This window comes from Rana temporaria, chromosome 7 (assembly GCF_905171775.1).
Source record: "Rana temporaria chromosome 7, aRanTem1.1, whole genome shotgun sequence".
Classification (NCBI taxonomy): domain Eukaryota; kingdom Metazoa; phylum Chordata; class Amphibia; order Anura; family Ranidae; genus Rana; species Rana temporaria.
In genome coordinates this window covers 171093673-171117985 of record NC_053495.1, presented here as the reverse complement: position 1 = coordinate 171117985, position 24313 = coordinate 171093673, and the positions used below count along the sequence as shown (strand labels likewise).

At 48.2% G+C, this 24313-nt stretch overlaps 1 protein-coding gene across 1 annotated transcript in view; it reads right to left on the bottom strand.

Moving 5' to 3' along the window:
* SCP2 (sterol carrier protein 2) overlaps nucleotides 1–24313 on the bottom strand; it is a 66661-nt gene that overhangs the window by 27581 nt on the left and 14767 nt on the right. Inside the window, exons 6-11 of the mRNA XM_040360453.1 lie at nucleotides 21943–22069; nucleotides 17871–17934; nucleotides 15526–15612; nucleotides 12594–12744; nucleotides 9466–9613; nucleotides 692–799 (exon numbers count right to left, since the gene is read on the bottom strand). Coding sequence (XP_040216387.1) covers nucleotides 692–799; nucleotides 9466–9613; nucleotides 12594–12744; nucleotides 15526–15612; nucleotides 17871–17934; nucleotides 21943–22069 — 685 coding nt within the window. The remainder of the gene's footprint in view (nucleotides 1–691; nucleotides 800–9465; nucleotides 9614–12593; nucleotides 12745–15525; nucleotides 15613–17870; nucleotides 17935–21942; nucleotides 22070–24313) is intronic.

Below are 24313 nucleotides of genomic sequence, written 5' to 3'. Positions count from 1 at the left end.
TCACTGTGCTGTATATAGTCTACACAGAGGATGTTCATCCATGAAAGATGCTTTGTAAATCTCTCCTAGGCAAACCAGCATTTGCCCCAAAAAATTGTCAGTTCCATATGTACCGTATTTAATCGGCGTATACTGTGCACTTTTTTGCCCTGAAAATCAGGGCAAAATCGTGGGTGCGCGATATACGCCGATACCCGCGCCGAGTTTGAACACTGCGCCGGCATATACCGAGCGCAGTACACTCGTGTATAGTCGGGCAGGCTCGGCTCCTCTTGCGCTCACGTCCTGGACGTACAGGACGTGAGCGCAAGAGTAGCCGAGCCTGCCCGACTATACACGAGTGTACTGCGCTCGGTATATGCCGGCACAGTATTCAAACTCGGCGCGGGAAAGCGGGGATCGAGCGGGAAAGACGCCGCAGAAGGACGCCGGACCCGACAAAGAGGACACCCGAAGCCGCAGACGGACGCCGGACCCGACGAGGCCGCCGATGGACGCCGCACAAGACACCAAAACTGTAAGTACTAAAATGTTTTTTTTACAGGAATGTCGGTCCACTTTAGGGGTGCGCGCTATACGCCGGAGCGCACATTACCCCAATAAATACGGTAATCTCTATGGGTATCCTTATATATTACTCCTCACACATGCACAGACACTGATCTTTTCCACATAACACTTCATATCTGACCTGTTGCTCCCAGAGGATGTCCTTTGGAGATAAGTCCACCGCTTGGATTGATGACCCACTGTCCTCCATACGTATTGTCTCCTCTGTCAATCAATTCCCCGGCTTGCCCTTAAAAGAAATCAAGGGGACTTTAATGCAACCTTCCTAGCATCACAATGTGCCCATATTAACGTTACATCATGTTTATATATTTTTTTACAAATGCCCAAAATAAAATTCCAAATGTTTTACTTTTTTTTTTTTCTTGTGGTTGGTGTCCCATTGTGAATGCACTTTGTCCTACAAATACAAGTAGTGAGTGGGAACTCTCCCTGGATTGAAAAGAAATCCCCTCCTTGTAAGAGTTAGAAGATCTCCCCAGATACAATGGCCACTGTAATATCCACATCTCTCTCCCCCCCCCTGTAATATCCACATCTCCCCCCCCCCCTGTAATATCCACAGACATCTCCCCCATTGTAATATCCACCCACATCTCCCCCCCCTGTAATATCCACAGACATCTCCCCCACTGTAATATCCACAGACATCTCCCCCATTGTAATATCCACCCACATCTCCCCCACTGTAATATCCACAGACATCTCCCCCATTGTAATATCCACCCACATCTCCCCCCACTGTAATATCCACAGACATCTCCCCCACTGTAATGTCCACATCTCCCCCCACTGTAATATCCACAGACATCTCCCCCATTGTAATATCCACCCACATCTCCCCCACTGTAATATCCACAGACATCTCCCCCATTGTAATATCCACCCACATCTCCCCCCACTGTAATATCCACAGACATCTCCCCCACTGTAATATCCACAGACATCTCCCCCATTGTAATATCCACCCACATCTCCCCCCACTGTAATATCCACAGACATCTCCCCCCACTGTAATATCCACAGACATCTCCCCCACTGTAATATCCCCCCCCACTATAATATCCACAGACATCTCCCCCCACTGTAATATCCACAGACATCTCCCCCACTGTAATATCCCCCCCCCACTATAATATCCACAGACGTCTCCCCCCACTGTAATATCCACAGACATCTCCCCCCACTGTAATATCCACATCCCCCCCCACTGTAATATCCACAGACATCTCCCCCCACTGTAATATCCACATCCCCCCCCCACATCTCCCCCCTCCACTGTAATATCCACAGACATCTCCCCCACTGTAATATCCACAGACATATCCCTCCACTGTAATATCCACATCCCCCCCCCACTGTAATATCCACAGACATCTCCCCCACTGTAATATCCACCCCCCCCCCCCACATCTCCCCCCTACTGTAATATCCACATCTCCCCCCCACTGTAATATCCACAGACATCTCCACCACTGTAATATCCACATCCCCCCCCCACTGTAATATCCACAGACATCTCCCCCACTGTAATATCCACATCTCCCCCACTGTAATATCCACATCCCCCCCCACTGTAATATCCACATCCCCCCCCACTGTAATATCCACATCCCCCCCCCACTGTATATACGATTGTCTGCTTGCTTACCACTACACAAGCAGGCAGATCCACGAGCAGTTGAGGCGGGTGATGATGACGTCAGCGCGCCGCTCACCTAGGTAGCCGCTAGGTGTACCAAGATGTCCGCACATCTTGGTACACCAAGCGGCTACCTAGGTGAGCGGCGCGCTGACGTCATCATCACCCGCCTCAACTGCTCGTGCAGTCTTCAAGTCATTCCACAGATTTTCAATGGGGTTTAAGTCTGGGCTCTGACTAGGCAATGCAAGGAGATTCACCCTTTTCTCCTTCAACCCCTGTGTGGTCATGTTCAGGGCCGATCCGAGACGGGGTGCACAGGGTGCGCTGCACCCAGGCGCCAGAGGGGAGGGGGCGCCAAAGTTTTAGGAGCGCTGTTGGTCAGCATTGTGCTAGCAGCATCAGTAATCGGAACAGGGGAGAGAGTCGGGTCAAGGAGCAGCCCGGAAAGTGGTGCATTTACATGGAGTCGGCTGGGGCGGGTGAGATGGAACTGGGAGCCCTGGCTGCATGTAACCCTGCCTGGGCTTGCCACGATTTCCCCTCCCTCCTCCTCCTGGATCGTGAGAGATCTGTTGTGGGAGAACAGGCGTCGCTCTCCTTGAGGTGAGTCCACCACCGCTGCTGGCTCACACACAGGGGAACAAACAGATGGGGGGAGTTGGAGATCGTATAGAAAAGAAACTGATTTGTGTGGGGGGGGGATACTGTGTGGATTGTGGAACAGAGGTGGGGGCAGGGCCGTCTTACTGAGCGGGCAGTGCCCAGGGGCCACAAGTGCTGATGGGGCCCCATCAGGACTGGTTCCGATCTAGGAATGTTGCAGTACGTACTACTCATGTGCAGCTTCCAGCCGGAGCTGACAGAGACCGAGAGTCTTATGATCTGACAGAGTGCAGTTACTTGTACCCTCCCCCTTTCTCTCAGCGCGCCTTATTCAAGTTCCTCACAGGAGATGCTGAGAGGGGAGGAGTGGAGCCATGCAGCCTCTGCAGTGGAGGATGGAGTTCAGCCTAGCCTAAGGTAAGCTATCCAAACATGCAGACAGTCCTGTCGGTGGCTTATCTTAGTGGGGAGGAGGAGGAGGAGGAGGAGGGGGAGAGGAGGATGGGCTCTGTGTAGCAGGCTCCTGCTGTTACACAAGATCGTTTTTATGTGTGGGCTGTGTACTGCTCTGCTTCTAAAGGGAGCATGTTTTCTGAGATCTCCCCCAATCTCTATTACACCTCCCTGTCTTACTCCCTACCCATTATCTGCTCACCAGGCACAGCCTCCTCTCCTGTATGACCTTGCCTCATGTGTCAGGCTGTGGCACTACAAATCCCAGCATGCCAGGAGAGGGGAGGCATGAGCAATATCACAGATAAGGCTGGTTTTGTAGATGAAAAGTTCTGGTGTTGTATAGTGTGTTTTATGAAATGTATGATAATTATATATTTGATTATTACGCTTGATGGTCTTAAGGTGTTTATTCATATATTTTTTTGTAAGTAGTGAGCAGATTTGGTGTGGAAGTGCATTGGAGTCTTTTTATTTGTTTATAATGGAAAGAATAGTGGAGTGTTGGGGGAGGTGGATGGACAGAGAGATGGAAAGAATGAGGAGTGAGTTAGGATCCTTTCACACGTTCAGGTCTGTCAGTTTTTCAGGCGGACCTGACAGGACGCTCCATTCACCTCTATGGAGTGACGGATGTCAGTGGTGACATGTCCGCTGACATCCAAATCCGCTAATCCAGGTGGATGGAAACCCTATTTTCCATCCCTCTGGCAGATGGGATGAAAACGGACAGGGGGATCTGTTTTCATCCAATCCCTCATAGAGGAGAGCGGAGCTCTAAAAGGTCCATCTCTCCACTGTGTGCAGAGACGGACCTGTCATCTGTCGGCTCAACGAAGCCATCCCTGCTGAGCAAGCAAAGTCCATGAAAACTGATATGTGTGTGTGTCTTTGTTACAGTGGCTGCCCGGGCAAATCAAATCCAAGCTCTGTGACAGCAGGATATTGCTCTTCTGTGTGATCCAGGGGCACTGGTAGGCTGAAATTGGCAAGCAATTATAAGGCTGCATTTGGTGAGCACTGGTAGGCTGCATTTGGTGGGCACTAATAAGGCTACATTTGGTGGGCACTGGTAGGCTACAATTGTGAGCAATGGTAGACTGCATTTTTATGGACACTGATAAGGCTGCATTTGATGGGCACTGGTGAGGCTGCATTAATCTCCTGTACCATGTCTGCAGTCTGGGGGGTCTTTCTAAACAGACTCTCTAACAGAGGCCCTCTCTGTGTCCATTAGAGAGACCCCCCCCCCCCTCTAGGTCCAATAAAGTACTCTGCTTCTCTTTCTGTATTTTTTTTTTTTAAGAGATCATGTAAGGATCCCAGTGTAACGATAACTCCTTAGGGGAGCATCTCTGTGTTTGAATCGTTGCCATAGAAACATTTGTAAAGGGGGAGGAGTTAGTAAGGTGACCACGCCCTTGTAGGGGCACCAGAAATATTTCTGCACCCAGGCGCATGTGACCCTAGGATCGGCCCTGGTCATGTTGGCTGTGTTTTGGGTCAATTTCATGTTGAAAGGAAAACCTTCCCATTGACAACTCTCTGGCAGAGTGCAGCAGATTTTTCCTCAAGAATTTGACGGTATTTTGACCCAACCATTATTCCTTCTATCCTGACAAGTGCTCCAATCCCTGCTGCAGAGAACCCGCCCCTCCACACCCCACCCCCAATAACGGGATATTACCCCCTCCATGCTTTACTGTAGGAATGGTGTTATTTGGATGGTGAGCTGTATTGGATTTCCACCAGACATATCGTTTGGTGTTGAGGCCAAATTATTTAATTTTAGTCTCATCTGACCACAACCCCTTTTTCCATGTGTCCTCAGAACCTTCAAGGTGTGTTTTGGTAAAGCTCAGTCATGGCCTTTCTTGAGGAGTTGTTTTATTTTTATTCCGGAGATCCCGGTAACAGTGCCTGGCCACACATAGTTGATTATTTTACTTCAGTTGCACCACCAAGGACATAAATACTCCAGGAAAGCTCTTTTCATGCTGAGCTAATCAAAATGACCACATCTGATCACAGTTGAAAGTCAAATAGCTTTGTGTGCCATTGAGAAGGTGATTAGCTACACCTGATTGAGTTTAGTTTACAAGTCATTTTTAGGAGGGGGGGGGGGGGGTGATCCTTTTTTCTAAGTCAGTGATTCTGTTTTTGATTTTTTTTCTGACATGTTGGTGTTCTATCTTTCACTTGGATGTTAAAAGTTGCAAACTGGATGTTAAAATCCAACTGGATGAAACAAAAACAGCCTGTCTTCATTTAAGGCTACAAAGACCCAAAATGTGATCTTTAGGCTCCTTTTCGCATCTTTTTTTTTCTGTCTCCTTACCACCTGTTATAAAAAGCCTGTTTACAGAGCTCCTTAGCTCAAGCACACACTGGAATGACCCTTTCCCCTCTCTTCCTACTAACCTATAGAGAATACACATTCAGATCAAAGTGACAGGTTCTCTTACTAGCCCACCTTCCCATATCCCTTCATACTTACCTTAGCCTGCTGATCGGTTCCACTGTTGGAGCCATAAGTGTATGTTTTGTGTTGGTCCTTGTTGAACCTTTCACAGGGTTATAGACCTTGGGGTAGATTCAGGTACCATTTGCGGCGGCGTATCTCCAGATACGCCGCCGTAATTTGAATTCCGCGCCCGCGTAGCGTTACGCCGATTCACAAAGGCAGTTACGCTGAAAAAATAGGCTTCCTCCACCGACGTAACTTGATTGCGGCAGCGTAGAATTGTGTGCAATATAACTTTGGCCGCTAGGGGCGCTTCCGTTGTTGTCGGCGTAGAATATGCTAATTTCCTAGATACGCCGATTCACAAACGTACGTGCGCCCGGCGTTCGTTTTTTACGTCGTTTGCGTTAAGGCTTTTTTGGCGTAAGGCTGCTCCTGCTATTAGGAGGCGCAGCCAATGTTAAAGCGGGAGTTCACCCATTTCTAAAACATTTTTTTTTCTTCCCCTAGATTCCTGCTCGTTCGGTCTAGGGGAATCGGCTATTTGTATTAAAATATGAGCAGTACTTACCCGTTTTCGAGCTGCATCTTCTTCCGTCGCTTCCGGGTATGGGTCTTCGGGAGCGGGCGTTCCTTCTTGATTGACATTCTTCCGAGAGGCTTCCGACGGTCGCATCCATCGCGTCACTCGTAGCCGAAAGAAGCCGAACGTCGGTGCGGCTCTATACTGCGCCTGCGCACCGACGTTCGGCTTCTTTCGGAAAATCGTGACGCGATGGATGCGACCGTCGGAAGCCTCTCGGAAGACTGTCAATCAAGAAGGAACGCCCATTCCCGAAGCCCATACCCGGAAGCGACGGAAGAAGATGCAGCTCGAAAACGGGTAAGTACTGCACATATTTTAATACAAATAGCCGATTCCCCTAGAGAAAACGAGCAGGAAGCTAAGGGGAAAAAGTGCCCTCTAAGGGTGAACCCCCGCTTTAAGTATGGACGTCGTTCCCGCGTTGAAATTTGAATTTTTTACGTCGTTTGCGTAAGTCGTTCGCGAATAGGGCTGGACGTAATTTACGTTCACGTCGAAACCAATATGTCGTTGCGCCGTACTTGGAAGCAATGCACACTGGGATATGTACACGGACGGCGCATGTCATCCATTATTTACATAAAACACGCCCCCCTTCCACATTTGAATTACGCGGGCTTACGCCGGCCCCATTTACGCTACGCTGCCAGAACTTATGGAGCAAGTGCTTTGTGAATACAGCGCTTGCTCCTGTAAGTTACAGCGGCGTAGCGTAAATACGATACGCCGCCATATCAGTGCGCGCCCCTACCTGAATCTACCCCCTTCTCTTTTCTACCATCTGACATTGTCTGGGGCTAGGAGATTTGCTTCTTAGGCCCAAGCATTGCCTCCTGGGAGGAATAAGAGAAGGTCGCATGCTCCCCTGTGTCCAAAAGACAAGCAGAGAGGCCGATAAGGGGACACAAAGAAGGTGAATCTCAACGGGTCAGGGGTGGGATAGCAATAGAACCTGTGAGTTTACCCTCAATAGGCAAAGTGACCTTGTAAAACTTAAAAGAACCAATAGAAAGTGATTTTAGTGCCCCTTTTAAAAGCACAGAAATACACTAGATTACCAAAAGTATTGGGACACCTGCCTTTACATGAACTTTAATGGCATCCCAGTCTTAGTCCATAGGGTTCAATATTGAGTTGGCCCACCCTCTACAGCTATAACAGCTTCAACTCTTCTGGGAAGGCTGTCCACAAGGTTTAGGAGGAGTGAGACTATGGGAATGTTTGACCATTCTTCCAGAAGCACATTTGTGAGGTCAGGCACTGATGTTGGATGAGAAGACCTGGCTCACAGTCTCCGCTCCAATTCATCCCAAAGGTGTTCTATCGGGTTGAGGTCAGGACTATGAAGGCCAGTCAAGTTCCTCCACCTCAAACTTGCTCATCCATGTCTTTATGGACCTTGCTTTGTGCACTGGTGTGCAGTCATGTTGGAGCAGAAAGTGGCCATCCCCAAAATGTCTTGGTATGCCGACGCCTTAAAGTGGTTGTAAACCCACTTTTTTGACTTTTGCCTAAAGGTAAGCCGATAATAAGGCTTACCTGTAGGTATAAAGAATATCTCCTAAACCTGTACGGTTTAGGAGATATTCCCTTCGCAATGCGCCGCTGATTGCAGCGGCGCATGCGCAGGGGGGATCCTCGGCTGAAGGGCCGGCCCCGCCGACCCATGCCGGATTGAAATCTCCCGCGTGCATGCGCGGGAGTGACGTCATCGCCGCTCCAGCCAATCACAGCGCTGGAGCGGCGATACACGGAAGACACGCTCGGCTCGGCGTGGACCAGGTAAGTTCCCTACCTCGTTCCGAGGTAAGTATTTCATAATGAGCTAATATGCGGTGCATACTCATTATGGCTTTTGGCTTGCAGGGTTAAAAAAAAAATATATATGTATATGCGGGTTTACAATCGCTTTAAGAGTTCCCTTCACTGGAACTAAGGGGCCAAGCCCAACCCCTGAAAAACAACCCCACACCACAATGCCCCCTCCACCAAATGTTTTGGATCAATGCACAAAGCAAGGTCCAGAAAGACATTGGTGAGTGAGTTTCAAATGGAGGAACTTGACTGGCCTGCACAGGAGGAGTCCTGACCTCATCCCTTTGGGATACAATTAAAGCAGAGACTGCGAGCCAGGCCTTCTCGTCCAACATCAGTGCCTGACCTTACAAATGCTGAAAGAATGGTGAAACATTCCCACAGACACATTCCTAAACCTTGTGGACAACCTTCTTGAAGAGTTGAAGCTGTTATAGCTGCAATGGGTGGGCCAACTCAATATTGAACCCTACGGACTAAGAAGCCATTAAAGTATATGTGCGTGTAAAGGCAGGTGTCCCAATACTTTTGACAATATATAGCTGGATTCAGGTACAGTTACGACGGCGTATCAGTAGATACGCTGTCGTAACTCCGAATTCGCGCCGTCGTATATTTAAGCGTATGCTCAAACTGAGATACGCTTAAATGTTGCTAAGTTACGACTGGCGCAAGTCTCCCACGCCGTCGTATCTTAGCTGTCTATTTACGCTGGCCGCTAGGGGCGTGTACGCTGATTTACGCCTAGAATATGTAAATCAGCAAGATACGCCTATTCATGAACGTACGCACGCCCGTCACAGTAAAGATACAACGTTTACGTAAGGCGTTTTCAGGCGTAAAGATAAACCACCAAAAAGATGGTGCAGCCAATGTTAAGTATGGACGTCGGAACAGCGTCGAATTTTTCACGTTTTACGTTGTTTGCGTAACTCGTCCGTGAATGGGGCTGGGCATAAGTTACGTTCACGTCGAAAGCATTGACTATTTGCAACGTGATTTTGAGCATGCGCACTGGGATACATTCACAGGCGGCGCATGCGCCGTTCGTTCGGCGCGTCATTTAAGTGAGGTCACAATTCATTACCATACAACACACCCACTACAGCCTACTTTGAATTACGCTTGCTTACGGCGGCCCATTTACACTACGCCGCAGTAACTTAGGACGCAATTTCTTTGTGAATACTGTACTTGCCTCTCTAACTTACGGCGGCGTATCGTATATATGAGATGCGCTACGTCCGCCTAAAATTAGGCACAGCTACGTGAATCTGGCTAATAGTGTAGGTCCTGATATTGTAACAAAGGTTGGAAGGGACGGCCCACCTAAAGGACAGAGTCCCAGTGCTTCATATGTAATGAGCTCATTAGCAGAGAAGCAATCATGAAGTTCAATCACATCCACATCTTCTGGCCTCACACCGGACTTCTGATAACACCGATCGGCTGCAGTCTTCGTCATGTCAAAGCCAACCTGTTAGGAATACAAGACAGAAAATACTTTAACAGTAAAGCAAATGTCCAGAGGACATGACTTTCAGGAAACCTCCTACTGCACTTGCTGTAATAAATAATAATAATAATAATAATATAGGGCCATATTCTGAGTATAGTTACGATGGAGTATCTCAGGAAACACCGTCGTATCTCTCTTTTTTGCCCAGTGTATCTATGCGAGTGATTCTTAGAATCATTTTCGCATAGATACGCTGAAGATCCGACATGTGTAAGTCACTTACACTGTCGGATCTTAAATGTAATTACTCCGCCGGCCGCTAGGTGGCGTTTACGTTCAGGTCTCATTTGTTTATGCAAATGAGCCTGATACGCCGATTCACGAACAAAATTGCGTCGCGTAACCGTCGCTAACGTCGTTTGCGTAGGTGTAAGGTTACCCCTGCTATATGAAGGGTAACCTTACGCCAGTCCCACGTAGGCCATGTTAAGTATGGCGTCGGGTCCGCGTCGTTTTTTCCCGTTGGGTATGTCGTTTTCCTAAGTCGTTCTTGAATACGACTTTACGTCAATGACGCACACGTCGGCGTCATTGACGTTTTCCGTCGTGAGCTGGAGCATGCGCACTGGGCTATTTTTCTGCCCGGCGCATGCGCAGTTCAATCGACGCGGGGAGCGCTTAATTTAGATACAAGCCGCCCCCTTTGAATTACGCGGGGATACCCTGGGCCATTTACACTACGCCGCCGCAAACTACGGAGCAAGTGGTTGAAGAATACGTCACTTGCTCCAGTAAGTTGCGGTGGCGTAGTGTAAATGACTTACACTACGCCGGCGCCGTATCTACGAGACTCTAGCCCTCTGTAATCACACCTCCTTGATTAGTGACCACAGAGAGAAAGCTCCCAGTACTGTGGTCATCAGGAAACAGACAACCAGGAAGTGTGGAGATCAGAGAAGAATTACAACAATGAGGACATGAAAACAGCACTGCATTAAGGTCAAGGAAGCTATTAAGATAAAAAATAAAAAAAATCCTTTACAAACCCTTTAAAGCGGAGGTCCGCCTAATAAAAAAAAAAAAAAAAAAGCCAGCTGCTACAAATAATGCAGCTGCTGATTTTTAATAAATGGACACTTACCTGTCCTGAGTTCCCGCGATGTCGGCAGCCGAAGCCGAGCAATCGCTCGGCTCTCGGCTGCGCCGCCGTCATTCTCTGTGAGGGAATCAGGGAATGAAGCGTTGTGGCTTCACTTCCCGGTTCCCTACTGCGCATGGTCCCTGCTCTCTTCTGGGATCATCGCCATTCGGCTCTGGCGCCCCCCCACCTCAGGCCAAATGCGGTACTGCCCACCGCTTTGGCCTGAATCCAGCTGGTTTTGCGAGACAACACTCGCAAACAGAGTTAGTATTTTTTTAAATACAGTGCTCGTATTGCGAAACGCTCGTTAACTGCGTTACTCGCAATTCGAGGTTCCACTGTATATTCTGGGTCTGGGGTGCGCGCCGCCGGTGACTTACTCCTGCTGTGGTTGTACCTGCAGACTCGATTTCCGCCAGAACCCACAGATCCTTCAGTACGCAGGCAGAACTGCGATCTGTCAGTAGGGAAGGTATGGATCCTGTGTTCCCACAAAGCAGGGACACTGATCCATGCCTCTCCCTAGTAAAAGCACCTCCCACCATACACAAAGTCACCAACTAGGCACACATTTAACCCTTTGATCGCCCCTAATGTTTAACCCCTTCCCAGCCAGTGTCAGTCGTACATTGACAGTGTATATTATTAGCACTGATCACTGTATTAGTCTCACTGGTCCCCAAAAAGTGTCAGTTAGTGTCCGACTGTTGCCGCAATATTGCAGTCCCGCTATAAGTCGCTGATCGCCATTAATAGTAAAAAAAACATATTATATATATATATATATATATATATATTATATAATATCTCTCCATATATATATCCCATAGTTTGTAGATGCTATAACTATAAATTTTGCGCAAACCAATTAAAATAGGCTTATTGGGATTTGTTTTTTGTTTTTACCAAAAATATATAGCAGAATACATATTGGCCTAAACTTATGAAGAAATTCGATTTTTTTTTTATCGGATATGTTTTATAGCAGAATATAAAACAATGATATAGTATTTTTCAAAATTGTTTTTTTTTTTTTGTTTAAAGCCCCAAAAAAAAAAAAAAAAGCACAATTGTCAGTTAAAGTAACGCAGTGTCGCATCGTAAAAAAACGGCCTGGTCAGGAAGGGGGGGGGGGACATTTCCCAGGGCTGAAGAAGTTAAAGCGGAGTTCCACCCTGAAAAAAATCTTTCAGCCATAAATCTAAAAAAAAAAAAAAAAAAAAAAAAAAAATAGTTGTTGCTATGCGGAAGTCCCAAATCTGCCTTTTCATCGTCCGCGGTGGATTCTCTTCCTCCTCCTACACTCGGTTTCTTCTTGTGAATGGGGCGCGCTGCATTCTGGGAACTGTGTGTATCCCAGAAAGCAGCCGGCCCATTCACAAAGCGCCGCGCTGCTCGCACATACGCAGTAGGAAACGGGCAGTGAAGCCGCACGGCTTCACTGCCTGTTTCCCTTACTGTGGATGGCGGCACCTGGAGCTGCCAGGATCGAGGATCGGCCTCAGCGGGGGCTGACATCGCTGGCGACTAGGACAGGTAAGTGTCCTTATTAAAAGTCATCAGCTACAGTGTTAGCAGCTGCTGACTTTTAATTCTTTTTTTTTTTTTACCGGACCTCCGCTTTAAGCATGGGGGGGGGGGGAGAGAGAGAGCTCAGAGTGACTGTCATTCGTATGTATAGAAGTCTATTGAATAGGCTGGAGTTGGGGCAGTATCATGGAATCTGCAGAGAGGCAGTCAAATTCTGCTATACATTACATACCGGTAATTGGATTACAATATGGTAAAGCATGTCTCTATGAACAAATTTTAACTGTCCAAACATTTATTGGAAGATTTAAAGTACTCCACTCTTACCAGTTTAATGGAGCTCTCCTCCTCAAATGTACTGGGGGTATCGGTGACCATCTCCTGTGCCACGATCTCTACTGCCTGCCTCTCCAAACTGTGTTTATGAACAAAGTCCTCACTAACCAGTACAGCAGCGGCTGCTCCATCTGAAGTTGGGCTGGAAAAAAAAAAAGACAAAGTAGATAAGGACAATATTAATACAATCATTACTAGTCGATCACTTCAGTTACTGATGCGGGACATTGCATCACTGCAGTAGCTACACAGGGTGGGTGCCCCTGTCATCTACACATTTAGGGTGCAGGGTTATTTCTATCTGCTGTACATATCTGCCGGTTCATCTTCTGGTCACCTGATGTCCAAATTGCTGCCCTGTTGCATGGCGGACCTCACATACACTGGGGCATTTATAGTGGACCTCACATACACCGGGGCATTTATAGTGGAGCTCACATACACCGGGGCATTTATAGTGGAGCTCACATACACTGGGGCATTTATAGTGGACCTCACATACACCGGGGCATTTATAGTGGACCTCACATACACCGGGGCATTTATAGTGGAGCTCACATACACCGGGGCATTTATAGTAGACCTCACATACACCGGGGCATGCATAAAGTTTGTTTATGGCACTCTTTATATTGCCATCGTGCCCCCGCAGGACATACGTCAGCATGGGTGACAGATTCATATACGTCCTGCAGACCAGTACAATATCTTGAGACAAGCACCGATAGCTAGATTCAGGTAGGGCGGCGCATCTTTCAGGTGGCGTTGCGTATCGTATTTACGCTACGCCAATGTAAGTCAGAGAGGCAAGTGCTGTATTCACAAAGCACTTGCCTCCTAAGTTACAGCGGCGTAGCGTAAATGGGCCCGGCGTAAGCGCGCCTAATTCAAATGAGGATGAGGGGGGCGTGTTTTATGTAAATGATTGGTGACCCGACGTGATTGATGTTTTTTACGAACGTCGCATGCGCCGTCCGTGTACATATCCCAGTGTGCATTGCTCCAAAGTACGCCGCAAGGACGTATTGGTTTCGACGTGAACGTAAATTACGTCCAGCCCCATTCACGGACGACTTACGCAAACAACGTAAAATTTTCAAATTTCGACGCGGGAACGACGGCCATACTTAACATTGACTAGTCCAGCTATTTGTTCGACTAACTTTACGCCGTCCGTAAACGATGTAAAAAAAATGCCGGGCGCACGTACAATTCTGAATCGGCGTATCTAGTCATTCGCATATTCTACGCCGAACTCAACGAAAGCGCCACTTAGCGGCCAGCCTAAATATGCACCCTAAGATACGACGGCGTAGGAGACTTACGCCGCTCGTATCTTAGCCTAATTTAAGCGTATCTGGTTTCCAGAATACGCTTAAATTTAGGACGGTGTAGATTTAGAGTTACAGCGGCGTATCTACTGATACGGCGGCGTAAAGCTATCTGAATCCAGCTACGAGTGTGCATTGAGGCCAGAGGGTCCATAGGGCAATCCTCCATAGTGCAGCCGAGCTGCCTCCTCCTTACTGCTACAGTTACTGCTACAGTTGTCAAAACAGAAAGCCGTCTGATGGGGATTCAGAAACACTTGTTCTCGATCAGGTCTACTCCTTCTGGTTGATTGGTTTGCACAAAAGTTACAGCGTCTACAAACTATAGGATACTTTTATTTATTTATATTTTGTACTATTAATGGCGGCTTATAGCGGGACTGCGATATTGCGGCAGACAAATTGGACACCCAACTGTCACTTTTGGGGACCAGTGACATTAGTACAGTGATCAGTGTTAAAAAATATGTACTGTCACTATACTAATGACACTGACAGGGGGGATCAAAGGGTTACAATGTGTGCCTAGGGAGCGCTTACTAACTGTGGGGGACTTTTACTACTTGAGACATGAATCGGTGTTCCTGCTTCACAGGAACCGTCTTCTGTGCTTACAGAAAGACAATGGCCCAGATTCTCGTAGATCTGCGTAAAACTCGGCGAGCGTAACGTATCTCATTTACGTTATGCCGCCGCAAGTTTTACAGGCAAGTGCTTTATTCACAAAGAACTTGCCTGTAAAGTTGCGGCGGAGTAGCGTAAATCACCCGGCGCAAGCCCGCCTAATTCAAATTAGCCTGGTAGGGGGCGTGGAGCATTTAAATTAAGCGCGTTCCCACACAGAACGTACTGCGCATGCGCTGTCCGAAAAATCTTCCAGGGTGCATTGCTCCAAATGACGTCGCAAGGACGTCATTGGTTTCGACGTGAACATAAATGGCGTCCACATCCATTCACGGATGACTTACGCAAACGACGTAAATTTACAAATTTCGACGCGGGAACGGCGGCCATACTTAACATTGATTGTGCCTCATATACCCAGGGGCAACTTTACGCCGGGACAAGCCTAACGTAAACGTTGTAACTTTACTGCGTCGGCCGCGCGTACGTTCGGGAATTCGCGTATCTAGCTAATTTGCATACTCGACGAGGAAAACGACGGAGGCGACACCTAGCGGCCAAAAAAATAAATTACATTTAAGATCCGACAGCGTAAGAGCCTTACGCCTGTCGGATCTAATGGTTATCTATGCGTAACTGATTCTAAGAATCAGTCGCATAGATACGACGGCCCAGATTAGGACTTACGACGACGTACATGGCGTTGCACCGTCGTAAACCCTTTGAGAATCTGGGCCTCTCTGCCTAGTTTACATAGGCAGATTGTTATTCTGTCAGAGTACCAAATGATTGGCGGGTCCTGGCGGACATAGGTTCCGCTGGACCCGCTGATCAGCTCCCGCTGGGTAAAGCAGATACCCATTCCATAACCTGTTTTATATCAAAACAAACAAACACACAATATAAAAAATATAAAAAATAATAATTGCCTTTAACCCTTTATTATCTAAAACTTAGTTTTTACATACCAGCACTGAAGAACTGTAAGATAATCAAAGACTTTCCGGGATTTTTGAACTTCATCTAGACTGTATTCCTCTTGAAACTGCGAGTTCCTGCAGTAGGTAGAAAGTAGACAGTAACTAAGTTTGATGGTAACCACAAATCCAAGCAGACAGGCTGCCGGCGCTTAATAAAGTCAGATATAGGTAATGCCTTACTGCACCATTAAAATTCCAACATAAAATAAGAATAGCCGCCTAAGGCCTCGCACTAACAAGGGCCTTGTGGCCGACTAATTTGCCTCTGCTCGATCATTGGACTGACCAACAGGCTCCAGGTGACATCTGTAAAAGCCGTGCGGCCCGCAAGTCCATGTGGGGCCCTAAAGCAGCTGAGCTCCTTCAGCCTGTGCCGTTCACCCGGCATATCCGCATCTGTCCCTTGTCCCCCCTGTGCTCCCTTACAGTGCTCTCTGTGCTCCCTGGCTCCCCCCCATGCTCCCTCCCCCACTGTGCTGTCCAGTGCCCCCCCCCCACTGATCTCCACCTCCCCCCCAGTGCTCTGTTCTCCCTGGCTCCCCCCACACTAATATCCCCCCCCCCCCACAGTGCTCTCTGGTTCTCCCTCCCCCCCCCCCCCCCAACAGTGCTCTCCAGCCCCCCAGAACTCTCTGCTCCCCCCCTGCTCCCTAACCTCTCCCAGTTCTACCTGCACCCCCAGTGCTCTCTGCCCCTGTGCTGTCCAGTTCCCCCCTCTGTGATCCCTGGCTCCCCCTATGCTTTCAACTTCCCCCCGTGCTGTCCAGCTACCCCCCCCCACAGTGCTCCTCAGCCCCCACAGTGCTCCTCAGCCCCCACAGTGCTCTTCAGCCCCCCCCCCCCCCCTTGTGCTTTCCAGCCCCCACTTTTCTCCCTGGCTCCCCTTCATGCTCTCCACCACACTGTGTTATCCTGCTCTCCACTCCCCACACTCTTCTGCCCCTCCCCCAGTACTCTCTGGCCCCTATGCTCTCCATCACCCCCCCCCCCCCTGCTCCCGCCAGGTTTTCCACTCCCGCCAGTGCACCACCCTAGTGCTCTCCAGCTCCCCCAGTGCTCTTGCCCGCCCCACTCTCGGCCCCCCCCTCTGCTGCTCTCAGACGCACTCCGGTGCGCTCTGCCACCCCTGTTCTCTTTTCAGGCCCCCCTCACCCCTGGGCAGCTCTGCTAGGTTCCCCCCTCTTTTCCCTCCAGCTGCTGCAGGGGTCTCTCAGGCTGGGGAGTGGGGAAGGAACCGCCATCATGGGCTGCTCAGTCTATTTTTTGTCCCAGTCCAGGCCTGGCGGACAAGTTAAGCAGCGAGGCTTGCAAGGATCGATGGGCCAAATCTTCAAAAGAGATACGCAGGCGGAACTGCTGTTCAGCCTGCGTATCCCTGTGCCTAACTTTGGAAACGATCCTCAAAAGGATTTTTCCAAAGTTAGGCAGAAAATCCGACATCTGTAATAGACTTACACTGTCGGATCTTAGGATGCAGTACCGCATCCGCCGCTGGGGGCATTTCGAGTCGAAATGCCGCTTTGCGTATGCAAATGAGTACTTAAGCAGATCCACAAAGCTTTTAAGCTTTGTGTTTTCTGCGTAAGTTACGATTTGCTTGCGCAAAATTAGGGCTGGTTTTACAATGTGTAAAGTTAGTACACCATGTAAAACCAGACCTTTTTTTCGATCGTCACGTTTTTTTTTAAATTTAGATTTTTTTTTCCCGGCGCGTATTTTTTTTTTAACCCGTCGCAACTTTATTGTCCCGTCGCAATCCACAAAGCCCGGCGTAAATTACGTTCGCGCGCTGCCCGTCGGGAAAAATGACGTCACACGCATGCGCAGTACGTCCGGCGCGGGAGCGCGCCTAATTTAAATGGGAATCGTCCCCTCGAGCAGACGACCGCCTTGCGACGGAGGCACTTAAGTTACACGGCGTGTAATTTCTAGGTAAGTGCTTTGAGGATCGGGCACTTAGGTAGAAATTTAACGCCTGTGTAACTTAACTGCTGAAAGTTAAGTTAGGCAGCGTTTTTGAGAATTTGGCCCGATAGTCCTGGAGGGAAAAGAGCTCTAAATATCTCTAAATACCTCAACTGATAGAAGCCCAGCAGGAACTGGCTATATAGATATTGTGAAAATATGATACTGAAGCATCTATTTGTTTCTAAGCTCTGCTGATGGAGAAGGAACAAGACTGGAAGATATTGGGATATCCTAAACATTCATCATTAGAAATATCATCACTGTCCATTAGACCTATAAAACACCACACAATGTGCAGACACCAGCGGTGTCATTATCTGTACAGGATGAGGACTTACAGTCTGGGGACATCACCCCACACTTACGGGTTGTTCGTAGAGTGTTTGTGGTTCTTCCATGCAATCTTGGCAAAATGTTCTGGCTTTGTTCCTATGTAGGAAGAACAAAACAAGAGTTTGACAAATTACCCACAAGCACTCATCATCCACTTCCATTGCATTATGCCTATAATGTCAAGACAGATCTTCTGACAGCCTAAAGATTTACTGCTGCTCGTGGACTCTGAGCGTTAGTAAAATAGCAGCCTCCAGCAAGAACAAACAGGAATAATTCTGGAGACCATTTACAGCACATACTAGTTTTGACAGCATAATAATTATTGTGGAATGTATGTCCCTTGCTAAAGCATAATGGGCCAGATCCACAAAAACCTGGCGTAACTTAAAAAATCCCATTTAAGTTACACTGCCTTAAAGTTTCTACCTAAGTGCCTGATCCACAAAGCACTTATCTAGAAATTTCAGGCTGTGTAACTAAAATTCCGCCGGCGCAAGGCGTTCCTATTCAAATGGGGCGAGTCCCATTTAAATGAGGCGCGCTCCCGCGCCGGCCGTACTGCGCATGCGCGAAGTTACGTTACGCCGAGTTTTGAGGATCGCGACGGCTTAAAAAAGTTGCGTCGGGGAAAAAAAAAAAAAAAAAAATTACAGCGTCGCTCGGCATGCATTCCTGAGAGGGAGAACTCCATGCCAATTTTCAAAGAAAAAACCGGCATGGGTTCACCCCCCAGGAGCATACCAGGCCCTTAGGTCTGGTATGGGTTGTAAGGAGACCCCCCTACGCCGAAAAATCGACGTAGGGGGTCCCCCTACAATCCATACCAGACCCGTATCCAAAGCACGCTACCCGGCCGGTCAGGAATGGGAGTGGGGATGAGCGAGCGCCCCCCCCCCCCTCCTGAGCCGTGCCAGGCCGCATGCCCTCAACATGGGGGGGTTGGGTGCTCTGGGGCAGGGGGGCGCACTGCGGGCCCCCCCACCCCAGAGCACCCTGTCCCCATGTTGATGAGGACAGGACCTCTTCCCGACAACCCTTGCCATTGGTTGTCGGGGTCTGCGGGCGGGGGCTTATCGGAATCTGGGAGTCCCCTCAAATAAGGGGGCCCCCAGATACCGGCCCCCCACCCTAAGTGAATGGATATGGGGTACATCGTACCCCTATCCATTCACCTGTAGGCAAAAAGTAAAAGTTAATAAACACACAACACAAGGCTTTTTAAAATATTTTATTATTCTGCTCCGGATGCCCCCCCCTGTCTTCGTTATTAGCTCAATTACCAGGGGGGGCTTCTTCTTCCGCTCTCCGGGGGTCTTCCACTCTCCGGGGGTCTTCTCCGCTCTCCGGGGGGGCTTCTCCGGACTCCGGGGGGGGCTTCTCCGGACTCCGGGGGGGGGCTTCTTCCATCTTCTCCCCTCTTCCGCTGTTGACTCGGCGAACCCCGGTTCTTCTGCAGATGTCCGGTGCCTTCTTCTTCAGCGCTGGCTGCCTGCTATGTTTGTGTGTTAGCTCGATTTCAAACAGGGGTGGGTGCACGTGGGTAGGCACCCACCACGTGGGTACCTGCCGGAGCATGATGGGACGGTGATGCCTATATAAATGGGATGCAAGGCGCGCTTCCATCATTACAGCGACAACAGGCGACGAGGCAACATCGGAAGAAAGGAAGAGAAGACCCTGACGCCACAGAAGACCGCGCTGGCTGCCTGTTTGAAATCGAGCTAACACACAAACATAGCAGGCAGCCAGCGCTGAAGAAGAAGGCACCGGACATCTGCAGAAGAACCGGGGTTCGCCGAGTCAACAGCGGAAGAGGGGAGAAGATGGAAGAAGCCCCCCGGAGTCCGGAGAAGCCCCCCCCGGAGTCCGGAGAAGCCCCCCCGGAGAGCGGAAGACCCCCGGAGAGCGGAAGAAGAAGCCCCCCCTGGTAATTGAGCTAATAACGAAGACAGGGGGGGCATCCGGAGCAGAATAATAAAATATTTTAAAAAGCCTCGTGTTGTGTGTTTATTAACTTTTACTTTTTGCCTACAGGTGAATGGATAGGGGTACGATGTACCCCATATCCATTCACTTAGGGTGGGGGGCCGGTATCTGGGGGCCCCCTTATTAAAGGGGACTCCCAGATTCCGATAAGCCTCCGCCCGCAGACCCCAACAACCAATGGCAAGGGTTGTCGGGAAGAGGTCCTGTCCTCATCAACATGGGGACAGGGTGCTCTGGGGTGGGGGGGCCCGTAGTGCGCCCCCCTGCCCCAGAGCACCCAACCCCCCCATGTTGAGGGCATGCGGCCTGGCACGGCTCAGGAGGGGGGGGGGGGCGCTCGCTCGTCCCCACTCCCATTCCTGACCGGCCGGGTAGCGTGCTTTGGATACGGGTCTGGTATGGATTGTAGGGGGACCCCCTACGTCGATTTTTCGGCGTAGGGGGGGTCCCCTTACAACCCATACCAGACCTAAGGGCCTGGTATGCTCCTGGGGGGGAACCCATGCCGGTTTTGTTTTTACAAATTGCCGTGGAGTTCTCCCTCGGGAAAGCATACCAAATGCCGTCGCTGGAATGGGCTTTTACAAGGTGTGACTAGTTTACACTTTGTAGAACCAGCCCTAATTTTACACTTGCAAAATAACACTTACGGCGCAAAAAGGAAGCTGGAAAGCTTTGTGGATCGCCTTAAGTGCTAATTTGCATACTAGAAACTGCATTTCGACTCGAAATGCCCCCAGCGGCGGATGCGGTACTGCATCCTAAGATTCGGCAGTGTAATTCAATTACACATGCCGGATCTTCTGCCTAACTTTGGAAAAAGCCTTTTGAGGATCGTTTCCAAAGTTACACACAGACTGAACAGCAGTTAAGTCGGAGTATCTCTTTTGTGGATCTGGCCCATTATTTTTTATCAAGTTCTTATGGGTAAAGTCCAGCTTTAAAGAGGAGCTCCAATCATAAACAAAAAAAATTATATATTAAAAGTAACTGCTGACTTTTATGAAACAAATGCACTCTGCCAGCCTTTGGATCCCTGGCACTGCCATCTTGGAATTTGAAAGCTGGCTGTGCCTTCTGTTTCACAGCAGGCTCCCCAATGTGCATGAGCTAGATCAAAGGGACGTGTCAAAGGAGGTTGCAAGCGGGCCACGTTTACAGTATGTAATGATCACCTGAGAATGAGACATGGGAGTGAGTGGGTACCTGTCAGAAAACGTTACCTGCTCCCAGAAAAGATAAATAAAAATGAAATGTATTCAAAGGGGGGGTGTAGATGTGCAGGACATTTAAAAGCCTTTTCACACTGGGCCAGTGGGGGCGTCGGCGGTAAAGTGCCGCTATTTTTAGAGTCGCTTTACCGTCGTATTTGCGGCGCTATTCGGCCACTAGCAGGGCGCTTTTAACCCCTAGAAGGTTTTAAAACCACCTGCAATGCCCCGCTGCAGCGGCGCTTTACCGGCGGTTCGGAGGCGCTGCCCATTGATCTCAATGGGTAGGGGCGCTTTAGGAGCTCCTACAGCGCCTCAAAGATGCAGCTAGCAGGATTTTTTTTTTACCATCCTGCCAGCGCACCGCTCCAGTGTGAAAGCCCTCAGGGTTTTCACACTGGAGTGAATGGAGCCGCTCTTTTAGGGCACTTTGCAGGCTTTTTTTTAGCGATATAGCGCCTGAAAAGCGCCTCAGTATGAAAGGGGTCTTAGTGATGGTCCACTTTAACCTTTCCTACTTCTTACTGTAAAGTAGTCCAGCTGCATTTACAGAACTATATAGAGGAGGAGGGGGAAGAATCTTCCACTTTTGGGTACTGGTAAGTACTACAGCAAGGGCCAAAATGCCGCCCTAGGATGGCAGCATACAGGGAGTTGGATTGCGACTTCCACATACACACACACACACACACACACACACACACACACATATATATATATATATATATATATATATATATATATATAAAAAATCAGCCTGGCCCTCCAGCGGTCCAACCCCCTAAACACTGCTCCTTTGTGCAAGACATCCAGGCAAGTACCATTTTTAGGTGGAGGGATCAGCAATGGCATTCTCCATGTTCTCTTTGTACATATTTCCATGAATAGGTAGTAGTACACTTACCATACTTTTGCATATGTTCACGACCAGCTCTTCCAAACATCTGGGGGGCCAATGGTGCGGGCTCCAGGCCATGTTTGCCTGCCATAACTTCCACATGCTTATCCAGGGGGTTAGTCCGGTCAAGAAACTAGGAAACAGACACAAGGGTATTTTGTTCAAAATATGGTGCAGTTACTTTGCCAATTAAGGTAGGACTAAACACAAAAGTAAACATCTGTTATGTTATGCAGCACAGTTAGAAATGTTAATTGCTTCCAAGCATCACAAGAGATCCCCCATCATCCCTTACATCACAATGCACCCCCACACCATGCAGTCAGTTTCTGGTCAGTTTTTGCACCGGAAACTGACTGACTGCATGGTGTGAACTAGAGCCATTGGAATATATGAAAAACACTGTGCATGTATTTTTAGTGCAGAAAAAAATGCACACGGAACTGTGTCTGGTATCAACAGGCTCTTAAAGAGGAGCTAAACTTTATTTTTTTCACACTGATTTCAATTTATTTATTTTATCACTTTCCTGCCGGAATCTGCTGAGAGCTGAGACCGAGGAGGTGGATATGCGGTTGTGCTGTGGCTGCACAGAGAGGCAGTTTCATGAAAAAAAAACATGTGTTTGAAAAATTGCTGTGCAAATACCATGTGGCTTAAAAAGTTGCAACGACCGCCATTTTATTACCTAGGGTCTCTGCTAAAAAAATCTAAATAAATGTTATCTTATTTATATTATATTTGGGGGTTCTGAGTAGCTTTCTACCCCCCAAAAAATTATGATTTGTACATGTAGGAGCAAAGTGCCAGAATTGAGAAGTGGTTAATATTCTCTGACACATGTGTATGTTGCGATCTTTTCACCCATAAGTAAAGCTGGCCATATACTGCTCAGACTTTGGGCGATTCCTGCTATAAATCGGTCACAATTCAAGCAGTGGGGGACCCCGTCAGCTCACCCCTACTTGTCAAGGTAATTTTCTCAATCATTTTTTGTTGAAGGAGCCAGCCGGTCTGAATACCAATCCCATGCAAGCACCGTTCAGGTTTTCAGCATCCGCGTACAATAAATGACAGCTGCTTGGCGTAGATGAGAGAATCAATGGAGATCATTTACTAAGGCTGGGTTCACACTACTACTTTCATCCTACTTTGCTCTGCTACATTGGTCCTACATTTATCCTACATTGGTCCTACATCCATCCTACTTTCATGAACAGGCTCCTACTTTGGTCCAACTTCAATGATATTCAATGGGCCTGAAGTAGGATCAATGTAGGACCAAAAGTAGTACAGGGAGCATTTTCAAAGTCGGACCGACTTGTGTAGGACGCTACAAGACGCTCTCATAGGGAAACATTGAACACAGAGCAAAGTAGGATGAAAGTAGTGTAGTAGTGTGAACCCAGCTTAAACTGGAGTGCAAAATCTGGTGCAGCTGTGCATGTTAGCCAATCAGCTTCTAACTTCAGCTTGTTCAGTTATGCCGCGTACACACGGTCGTTTTTTGGCATGAAAAAAAAACGTTTTTTAAAAACGTAATTTAAAATGATCGTGTGTGGGCTTCACATCGTTTTTCGGCTTCTGAAAAACGAAAAAAAAAAAATTTGAACATGCTGCATTTTTTAATGTAGTTTTTTAAAATGTAGTTTTTCGGGTTGTAAAAAATGATCGTGTGTGGGCTAAAACGACGTTTGAAGCAAGTTATGAGACGGGAGGGCTCGTTCAGGTAAAACTACCGTTCATAATGGAGTAAGCACATTCATCACACTGTAACAGACAAAAAAGTGCAAATCGTCTTTTACTAACAAGGAATCCGCTAAAAGCAGCACAAAGGCGAATAGAACTTCACCTTTAGAGTGCCGTCGTACGTGTTGTACGTCACCGCGCTTTGTTCATCATTTTTTTAAAAACTATGGTGTGTGGGCAACGTCGTTTTTAAATGATGAAGTTGGAAAGATTTTGTTTTTTGGACATGCTGAAAAATGTCATTTTTTTTCATGCCGAAATACGACCGTGTGTACGCGGCATTAAGCTTTGTCAGAAAACCTAGAAGCTGATTGCTTTCTATGCAGAGCTGCATCCGATTTTGCACTCCCCAGTTTTAGTAAATCAACCCCACTGCGTTCGGGACACCCCCTAATTTTAATAGGGTGTGCCGGACAGACCCCTAGGTTTTTTAACTATGTGTGTTATTTTGGTATGTTGGTTTTTTAGGGTCTTATATCATGCACATCAAGGCCTTTGGGTAAGACTGCGTAGGTTAAGCACTTTAATAAATAAACACTGTGGGCTAGATTCAGGTACGAGATACGACGGCGTATCTCCAGATACGCCGTCGTAGCTCTGAGTTGCGGCGTCGTATCTATGCGACTGA